This window comes from Ostrinia furnacalis, unplaced genomic scaffold (genome assembly GCF_004193835.3).
Source record: "Ostrinia furnacalis isolate ACB-3 unplaced genomic scaffold, ASM419383v2 OfSCF7469, whole genome shotgun sequence".
Taxonomy (NCBI): Eukaryota; Metazoa; Arthropoda; class Insecta; order Lepidoptera; family Crambidae; genus Ostrinia; species Ostrinia furnacalis.
Window position 1 is genome coordinate 335332 of NW_021137708.1, and position 10809 is coordinate 346140.

Below are 10809 nucleotides of genomic sequence, written 5' to 3' on the forward strand. Positions count from 1 at the left end.
TCCATAGTACAAGCTTTGCTTAGTTTGGGACTAGAAGCGCAGGGTAAAATGTCCAAGGATATTTATTTATTTATTATTTATGACTATGAGTTAATTTTGCCCATGTGGAGAACTTGTACCAAATTTTTATGTTTGCTTCCATACCTCAGGCACTGGCTGAGTAAAGCGCTTCACCTATAAATATGTGACACTCACCGAGTGAGTAATTTTTTAGGATTACAGTTTCCGAGCTTTGGCGGTTCGTAGCACAACGACGGCTTGCCTATCTTCTTAGGCACGTACGCCCAAGGCGGCGGCTCCATACCAGTGAGTGGGTATCCAAGACCTGTAGACAACATTCGCGTTACACAGCTGTGATCTAGAAATATTGTTGCTTTAACCTAATGCCTACCTAAGTGCTATGGAGAGGGCTATGCTCGGTGTATCTTTACGAGATCGAATCAGAAATGAGGAGATCCGTAAACGAACTAAAGTCGCTGACATAGCCCGACGGATCAGCAGGCTGAAGTGGCAGTGGGCAGGGCACATAGTACGCAGAACTGACGGTCGATGGGGCAGCAAGGTTCTGGAATGGAGGCCACGTACCGGAAAACGCAGCATGGGACGTCCACCCACAAGGTGGACCGACGACCTGATAAAGGTAGCAGGAAGGCGCTGGATGCAGGCCGCTACCAACCGTGTGATGTGGAAGTCATTGGGGGAGGCCTATGTTCAGCAGTGGACGTCCTGTGGCTGAAATGATGATGATGATGATGAACCTAATGCCGTCCACGTTGCGCGTTGGAACGGGGCTATTCCCACCTCTCGTTCGCAACTTCTGTGTAGCCAGGGTCTACAGTTTGACTTACTTAACTGGATTAATACTACAGAGAAAAATAATAATGAATGACCTTTAAGAAAACTTCATGGAAAGAGAATTTACATTGTGGGGAAGGAATCACGGCTTGACACAACTAGACTGGCGCGGGCGGCTCGCGTCGAGAGACCCGTGTTTCTCTATCTTAGTTAAAATGGAATGCGACAGTTTAAAATCTTATATACTCGTAACTTCATGGACTTACCGTTCCAGTTGGGAGGCCAGCCAGGTATACCTATACCGTACGGCTTAGGTCCGTGCAAAGCTGGGTCGTAAGGAGCTCCTTTCCCATAGAGCGCCTGGTGGTGCGTCAACAAGTACTCCTTCCATGCTCCCTTGGCCCCCCCGGGTGGGTCCCAGCCACCCCAAATCTTTTTATCGTTGGGATTATACCTAGTGTGGTTTTTATCGTCCGGCTGTTTACCGCCGCCCCAACAAGCTAGCAGCGACTCGACGCGACAGATCAGGAGGATCGCTGTTATTCTTCCAAAATACATTTTAGCACGGTGCTGTGGGGCATAAAGCATGAAAAGATATTAGGTAACTATCTCTTTTAAACTTTAAAACATCGTCGTTACTCGGCATGAGCACTATCTTATAAGCCATTAATTTTTAAATTATTAGAACGCCGCTCCATCAGTGCAAAAAGTTGCTTTTAGATTTCTTTTCAGTATAATTTTCTGTATAATACTTTACCTTCTTGTCTGCTGATTATCAACATTTTGATTAAAACGCGGCTAAAGAGTAATTTTATTAGCTTGCAGGGGATGCAGATGTTGATGAATTTGCTTTATTAATTGGTTAATTATACTGTTAATTAAACATTAGTTCCAAACATTGCAAGAAATTAACTTGGACATTTATTGTAAACGTCAACGTTCGTGCCAACCTAAGGTACTTTAATAAAAGTTAGTAAATTTTTCAGTGAATCATGGCTCTTGGGATGCTCTTGAATGATTAGGTGGCTCGTTATGATTTATTTGCAATACTATTCTGGATGTCCGTAGTAATGGACCTCAAAGAAACCCTAGTCAACCAAGAGACCAGGACCGAGCCGTCTGGGGACGCATGATAAGGAGGGCCGACTCCATCGTGCCATGGCCGACCACAAATAAAATGGGAATGGTAAAGAAAAAGGCTTCAAGGGAGTAAGTATTCTCGGTTGTCTCTACTCTTCTGTCAGGGAGACGCCTTTTCAAGTCTGTCAAATAAACTGTCAACTATGCTCCCAACTTGGGCTCCCAGTATTTTAACAAATTAAATAATTATTCTAATTTATCATAACATTAATTTGGTCATAGTGGTAGATTGAGTCATTGATTGGTCAGATTGAGTTTCGTAGTGAAGTAACAATCCTAATTTCGATGTTAACAAACACTTCGAAAATATTTGTTTTAGACATTGAGTTATAATGTACTACCTCAGAATACGGAACAAACCAGAAGGAGTGTTCAATAACATTTCTACGCGGCAAGTTGTGTCCAAAATACTTCCCCGCCCGCGCCCCTCCACCCGCTNTGAATTAAGCATAATAATAGGTAAGACTAAGAACAAAAAATAATTATGGATTTTTAAAATTTAGGTTTAGTAAGTTTAGGGAAGTTCTCATGAACTAAAAAACGACGTCCCAAAAAGTGTTCTTAAAAGGAAATAATAATTTTCCGGACACATTTTTTCTCAATAACTGAATTGAGACATTTTTTCTCAACTTTCATCATCATCATCATCTCAGCCATAAGATGTCCACTGCTAAACTGTCTCCCTCAATGCTTTCCATGTTGCCCTGTTGGTAGCGGGCTAGCAGCCTGCGTCGCATTACGATGATGTCGTCGCTCCACCTTGTGGGTGGACGACTGGACGTTACATTTTGCGTTTCTGTTTTCTCAACTTGGCATCGACTGTAATAACAAATTGAATGAACGTGTATACGTTATAACATACTAACTACAAATAATTCTCTCTTTTCCCAAGCGTATGTTTTAAAATAAATGTTTAAATTTTAAACTAGTCTTCAGACAGTGAGGATTTATTGCCTGCACATTGCGTTTCGTCTCATTGTGTTTCCAGTCGAGCTGTTGCACTACAGACCGCGTATTTATGAGCACGATAATCGTGACCCGACTGCTCAAACTGTGCGACAATATTCATATTTCAACCGGTATCGGCGAGATTCAGTACAGGCCAGCGTAGGGTAGGGAGAATAGCCAGTGTTGGTTTAACTAGACTTGATAAATAAAACGTACTGTATGTATAATCTTCTCTAAGTAATTTTTGTCCCGGTTTTGAAAGAGGACACAAGCCTTTACGCCAAAGCGAAATTCACTCGGGCGAAGTCAATTTCAAATTAACTTAATGAGCCGGCGTTTCACATGAGTTATTACTGAATTGACGCATTGTTGAGTTACCTATGTCTAGATTTTTCGTCGTAAGTACTAGCAGTTCACAATTGGCTGTGGAGTAACAAAACGAAAAAAGAAAAATTGGGAAATAGTAGTCAATCATTGCAAATCATCATGCTTTTTCATTTTACATGTAAGAGTGAAAATAAAACTACTCCATTCAATTGACGAACATGCACGCACTACAAATTCTCCACTACGCCACAAAGCCAAAGCGTTTGCGACTACGAATGCTACGAGAATTACTACGAGTGTCTACGACGAATGTTAACTCCTCACCTCCAGTGAGGCATGGCAACAGTTGGCCTGGCTGATTTTTAACAGCACCGACTACATGCATCTGCTTAGATAAATTCCCTTATAACGTCGAACCAACATCTTTAAACGGCACCGCATAAGGGTGAAGTTAACCCACAAAGAGTGGCTCAAGAGACTTTATACGGCTGCTACGAATAAGTATGCAATAAAGACTTCAATCCGTAACGACAGATGCAGCTATTATCCAACAGATGCGCTGAGTGCCTTACGTTGTAAACTTGACTCGAATAGAGATGGGGAGCCAATCTACGTTTTATAACGCCTTTAGATTGAAATTGGAGTGCGGCTGGCAAGTAATTTAAGTTGTCAAAGCATCGCCACTAAACGTTAAAAGAGAAACACAAAGACAAAGTACGGTCAGCACTATGACAGCGAGTCCGTTTAAGCCCCTAGGAAATAAAGTGACGAATTATTTAGTTCCAACGCTGACGGTACTCCTTTGAATTGTTGAGCTTTGATTTTCATAGAGAATCAGAACTGAAGGGTTGTAATTGCTATGACGTTGTGATGTCCTATTTTCTGAGGTTAAAGTCAGCAGTAAAATAGTGGGTAAAGGGATCAAGATTTCATATTATAGCGTTAAACCAAATCATTTCAGCGTCTTATTCAATTCATGTCTTGTTGTTATTCTTGTCTATTTCTGAAAATTAATCACCTTGCTACATTTTATTTAAAATAACACAATGTTCTGTAACAATATTTTTATACTGTAAATGCCAAAGCACACGATACGTTGCGGCGCCGCACCGCAGAGATTTCGTCATTTCGGGCGACACGCCGCGCCACGCAGATCGTGTGCCAGTAGTTAACATCACATCTGTGAAAGACGAATAGATGACGCAACGACATCGCTCCGGCGCCGTCGCACCGCCGCCGCAACGCAATGTGTGCTATGGCCCCTGCGAGAAACTATCAAATTCTTAAAAACGGTTCACAACCCAAAACCGGCGCTCGCGCATACGCCATTTTCAAAATACGACAAATCATAACATCTAAACTAGATCCACTCAGGTTACCTAAATCAAATTCCACCTCAAAATTGCATTTTTCATGGCGAAACCGACTGCTAAATAACTCCACAGGCCAAGCTCGGAGAACGAAATTAAACTGTAACCAGCGAGGAATTACGCGGCGAGCGGCCATATTACTCGGTGGGCGAATTCCTAATGCAATCCCGCACTCAATTTTTATTCGGTGACCTTTTGCAAACATGTCCTTAGGGTGCATTTTTGAACTAGATCATATTTTGTCAAATAACATGCCAGTGTAATTGTCATAGATATACGAGTACTCATAGTTTTGCTGACTTTATTAGCCTATTATACAGTGTGAGTCACGTTAAAGTGTACATATGAAAATAGATGAAACTAGACCTATTTTTATCGACAAAAAAGAGGTCAAAATTTTTTTGAGATTTATTTTTTATTTTTTATAGAATTTTTTTTCTTCCAATTACTTATTGTAAAGAAAACGTAATAACTTTTAAACTAAGCGGTATATCCTGATAAAATAAAAACCGTAATAATGCTAAATAACAGGCAATACTAAAAAAATACATAAAATACACAAAAAAGGCCAACAAATAATAAAAAAATATACTTTTTGAAAAAAATCTGCTTAAAAATTCGTGTTTTTTTGGTTATTTGATAAATTTCTCCAAAAAATGCCCCTATAACCGGGGGTTTTATTACTTTGTATTATTTTCTATCGTATTACCTTCGTAAAACCAAAAATCGCATGTCTCTATCCCTATCACAACGTTTGCAATGATCGTTTGAACTAAGCCTCTCCGGGCGCGCCATTCAACGCTTCGTTATCAACGAAACTGAAAATGACTCTAGATTTGTAATTTTGATAAAGACAAGTTAGATTTCAAATAAAAACAAAAGATTTCGAAGTAAAATAAGAATTTTGGTTACAATTAAAATTGTCTCTACCTGTAGCGGAGAATAATGTTGTGGCAGGCCTTTGTTCAAACGATCATAGCAAATGTTGTAATAGGGATAGAGACATGCGATTTTTGGTTTTAAAAAGATAATATGATAGAAAATAATACAAAGTAATAAAAACCACCTGTTATAGGGGCATTTTTTGGAGAAATTTATCAAATAATAAAAAAAATACGAATTTTTAAGCATATTTTTTTCAAATAGTATCATTTTTTATTATTTGTTGGCATTTTCTGGGTATTTTATGTATTTTTTCAGTATCGTCTGTTATTAAGCATTATTACTGTTTTTATTTCATCAGGATATACCGCTTAGTTTAAAAGTTATTACGTTTTTTTTTTACAATAAGTAATTGGAGGAAAAAAACTTCTATAAAAAATTTAAAAAAACTCTCAAAAATTTTTTGACCTCTTTTTTGTCGATAAAAATAGGTCTAGTTTCATCTATTTTCATATGTACACTTTAACGTGACTCACACTGTATTAAACAGCATCCTGGAGCTTGGAGTACACTCAACGGAATGATGACTTTGATAAGTTTTTGGGACACCGCTAGATGCAAACTGCCTACCTATGGCCTTTCGCTGCTTTCTAGAAGCTGGTAACATGTCATCAACACAACTGAAAACATTGTCAGCCGTTTGGTGTAGTGGTTCTAAAACTGACTACCTACTATGCCGAGAGGTCCCGGGTTTGATTCCCGGCCGGGCAGAAATTGAAATGATGATTTTAATTTCTGTGACGGGTCTGGGTATTAAGCTAGCAACCATAACACTATTTTGGGGCTAGATAAACTTACTCGAAACCACATAATATACAATTACTTAAATAACGTTAACCCATGTCCAAGATTCTCAACCCGATCATCGTAACCCAATACTTTGTATAATGAGCGGGCAGTCCCGGTTCGATTGATTCCAAAATCCAAGGTAATACTAGATTACACTAGCATAGTATCGAATTAGGCGAATCCTAATCCTGGATATAATCTATCGGTGGATTATATTGTACATCATTACTCAAGTCAGTAATTGCAGATGCTGCGAAGATGTATTACTTTATGATGCATTATATTGCACGGCACGATTGGTCACGTTTTTCCCTTATTTTAATGTATAACATTTATTCATTCTTTCTAATTACGAGTTAGTGATGTTTTGAAGTGAATGTAATGAAACAAAAAAGATACCTACCATATTTTTGTTTTGTTTGCGTAATATGTACCTATGTAAATATGAAAAAGAAGACTATAATAAAACTATTCGAATAAAATTAAAGGTTCCCACAAAATACACCCCATAGCAGTAAAGTAGAAAGCATGAAGGCTTGCGCCGTTAGCAACGTCACTTTCTTTTTCCTATTATAAGTATACCTACATTTTTGTTGTCAAGTACAAATTGCTTCGTGAAAATTAGCAAGAGGATCCATTACTGAACAGTGTGCCTACCATGAGTTTACGTTAGGTGAGCTCGCTAGCGAATACGTCAAAAAACTCTATGAAGATCTTATTTCTTGAAAGTAGCCACTAGGGGCGCTGCACAATATGTCATACATTTAAATGTCATTTTTTTACGCAGTCGCTAGCGAGCACACCTAACGTAAACTCATGGTAGGCACACAGAACGCTTCCATCATTAAATAAGAACACGATAGTGCTGCACCTAAAAGGGTATTTTACAGTTTACTGGCACACTTTCTGAGCTTTCAGGAGAAAGGCAGTTTCTCGGGACGTTTCGTTCAGACTTTATCGTATGAAACTCATAAAAAACTCATTTATTTTTGCAAATAAGCTTTTAAAAAGCACTTTTACACGTCCTAGTATTAATCCTACCACTGCACACTGTCGTGGTCGCTGGTTGGTGCAGAGAAGAAGCAGCGCAAGAAACTCAGTCGCTAGTGATGATGGGACTATGATGTGACTGGTTGTCGGGCCAAGTACACAGCTAAGCAACTCGTACATTCATTCTCCTCAGTATGGTGTAATGTGTATACTATTTAAAGAACAATTCTCGTGTGTGGACTGTTCGAATAGAAGTGAAACGTTGCTTGATCAAATTTTTAAAAGGATAGTGCCAATACTGCCAATCCATGTATGGAAGTTGGACCAAGTGCTGCCCAGAATCAACCCATAGTGCATTTTGTTCCTCAGGCCTATACCAATGGGTTTAACGCGTTTAAAATTGCACTAAAAATTCTTGAACAGGCGATTCGTTGTATAATAATATAAAAACAAAATAGTGCGAAATAACTCGAAATTTTCACTTTCCTCAAGCAAAACTGAATGCTGTTCTTAAGAAGAACTTTAAACAAAAATTTATGCTCGCCGTTTAGCAGCGAGCATTCGTGTGAGCTGAGGGAATGCGGGTAAATAGGTTCACAAACAGCATGCCATCGCCGCAAATGGGGAGAACGGGGATAAGTCAACGCGACTACTGGTTTGTTTTGCCCGACTAAACGAATCGCGCTGAGCCGTGGGTAATAGTGATGGGATGATGAGGGGTTCGGATACTTTAGTAAGGGAGAACGTGTGAACCACTATAGCTTCAGGACGCGCGCCCTGTCATTGGCCTATGCACGCGCAGTGATCGCCATCGCCGACGCGATCTGCACGCATTGGTTTAGCTGAAGCTTCACAGAATGACAAATCTTGCCAGTGGGTTTTGGTATGTCTTTAATAAACAAGGGTCAAAATAAATTGATGAGCATTTTCATTTATGCTAGAGTCTTGTGACTTCGAGTGTACAATATAAATATATATTTTTAACTGATTTAGATCTCTGAATACGAATCCAATTAACTCTGCATTATGACAAAACAAAGTAAGATTTACCTTCGCAGTTGATTTTATCAATAGATTTTCCTCTTTAATGTAGGAGTAGCCAAGACAGGTATAACAAATAATCGGATTACTATTTCGGATATTCTCAAATATCCGTGGCATCTCTGAAGGTAACTTTTGACATACACGTTTATCTTTTGCGCCGCGCAAAAAACAGCATTGTGGTAAGCGGGCTATTTTTAGGAAAGGGTGTGCACGTACGAATGTTTAGAAGGGACGATCGTGTGCAGGTTTTTTTTGTTATCAGATCCTATTAAGTCCTACGGAAAGTTTTGGAGAAAGATTACTTGGATTTTGTTAAGGCATTTCCTTTTTGCATTTTCTTAGGAAATTGGCAACGGTAATTTACATTCTGGAGTAATTTACATGGTACAATTATTAACAATATAAAATTTTGGCCTAAATGCTTAACGCTGGTCTAGATACTAGTAGGTATAATAAATAATACCTAGATTAGTAAGTCCTTCGACTGGCCCCAAAATACCTTTTAGAGCTGATATTTCAATTGTGGGATATGTTTTAAGCTCAGAATACGGAACAAACCAGAAGGAGTGTTCAATAACATTTTTTCTACGCGGCAAGTTGTGTCCAAAATACTTCCCCGCCCGCGCCCCTCCACCCGCTTTAGTGTTACCAGCGCCGTGTGACACTCCCATTTTTGGGGTAAANAGGGGTGGAGTTTCGTAAAATCCTTTCTTAGCGGATGCCTACGTCATAACATCTACCTGCATGCCAAATTTCAGCCAGATCCGTCCAGTGGTTTGGGCTGTGCGTTGATAGCCCAGTTTATAACCCAGAATAACATATAGGCTATATTTTATGACGATCTGTGACAAACTAAATTTCACGCGGGTGAAGCCGCGGGCAAGTTAGTTTTATAATATAAAATCAAGTTCAACGTGCTAGTAATATTTCTATATTTTCCGTTACATAATCAAAACCATATAAAAATATTCCGCTATTAGAATGCGATACAAATAAAGCACCACCCGTAAGGCGGTGTGTTTGACACCTCATGTAATCGAAAAAGTTGACGTGCCCCTGTGTCCGAGGCGGGTCATAAGGGATTTTGATACAGTAAGCTCCAAACTAAGGCACAGTTTACATAATTTATGTATCAGAGTGTAACAATAATATTTATTTACTTTAATGCCAAAATTTGAACATAAGGCGAACTTAATCGAGCAGTTTACCTTCTATGAGGTATGTATTTAGGTAAATGTACCTCTTATCTACCTCGAATAGCTAAAACACTGTTCTAGTCAGCCTCTGACCACAGACGGCAAAATCTCGTTGAAATGTCACGGCTATATGTATAATGTAATCTGACTAAGAATGTTCGTTCAATCAACGTTGTTTGAAAACTTATTTCCATTTGTAAGGATACCCAGCTGATGTGCGTAGAGATGTTAATGTTAACAGTTATTGGCACCTGCCGCTTATAATTTTGATTTCCATGAACATTGAGGCGCCTCTCTCAGGCTGCTAGATAAATATTACCTGGAGCTTATGATCTCAAATCATTAATGAAAATCTTAGTTCAAAATATTCATTTATTTGTCTACGAGTATTATGAGATGACCTACTGTGTAAACTTCTCTTGTGTCCAAACGTTGCACGGAAATGACGTTCCGCCCGTGTGACCTCAGGCTAAATATAGAACGCCAATTTTACAATCACAACATTTTGCACTGCATACGACGTTACGTTGCTATATCACATACATATCTACGGGCTTGTAAGTGAAGTTAATTCGCAAGTAAATGATGAAGATTTATTGCAATGAATATTCTAGAATCATGGTTGGTACGCTTTCCTAGATGGAGTATTTTCTTAAAATATCAAGATAACATAATCTTTTGTAGGAGGTGGTATTTTGCAACATTATTGAGCTATCGACAGTACATGACAGCACATCAAGTTTAACACTGTAATGACTTGTGTGGTTGTAATAGACGCTATTTTTGAACAAAAAGTGCATGGTCTGATGTGCATCAACTGTAATCTTTTCCAACTCTCTCTCTTTAATCGTTTGCCTCCTGCTCCATTTAAATAAAACTAAATTTAATCAAAATCTCTGCCAGCAGAAATACCATGATGAAATTCGGCACATGCCCAAACAAGTCATCTAGCAACGCATCCACCATTTCAGTCCACTCCAATCTCACATAATTTCACCTGGTCAGATTTATCCCGGCCATACCGTGACATTCACCTCGACTACAATACAGCCACAACCTCCTTCTTATTTATAGCCCACTTTCACCGCGAAAGCGAATCGCGTCGGAATTAGGACTTTATATCTAGATCGCTGAGGTGTATTTTTGGATGACCCTGCTAAGCGAGGCTAGTGATGCCGACAGGTTGTCGAGTTTATATTAGATACGTGGATGTATCGAAAGGATATTGATGGTTGCAGAGTTGGCGGCTTTAAGTTTAAATTCTTATC

At 39.1% G+C, this 10809-nt stretch overlaps 1 protein-coding gene across 1 annotated transcript; it reads right to left on the reverse strand.

The window, feature by feature from the left end:
• Positions 1–191: 191 nt before the first annotated feature.
• LOC114364794 (uncharacterized) lies at positions 192–1353 on the reverse strand. Its single transcript, XM_028321097.1, has 2 exons — positions 1062–1353; positions 192–325 (listed from the first exon to the last, which is right to left on the reverse strand). The coding sequence occupies exons 1-2, from the start codon at positions 1351–1353 to the stop codon at positions 192–194; spliced, it is 426 nt and encodes a 141-aa protein (XP_028176898.1).
• Between the last annotated feature and the right edge of the window lie 9456 nt (positions 1354–10809).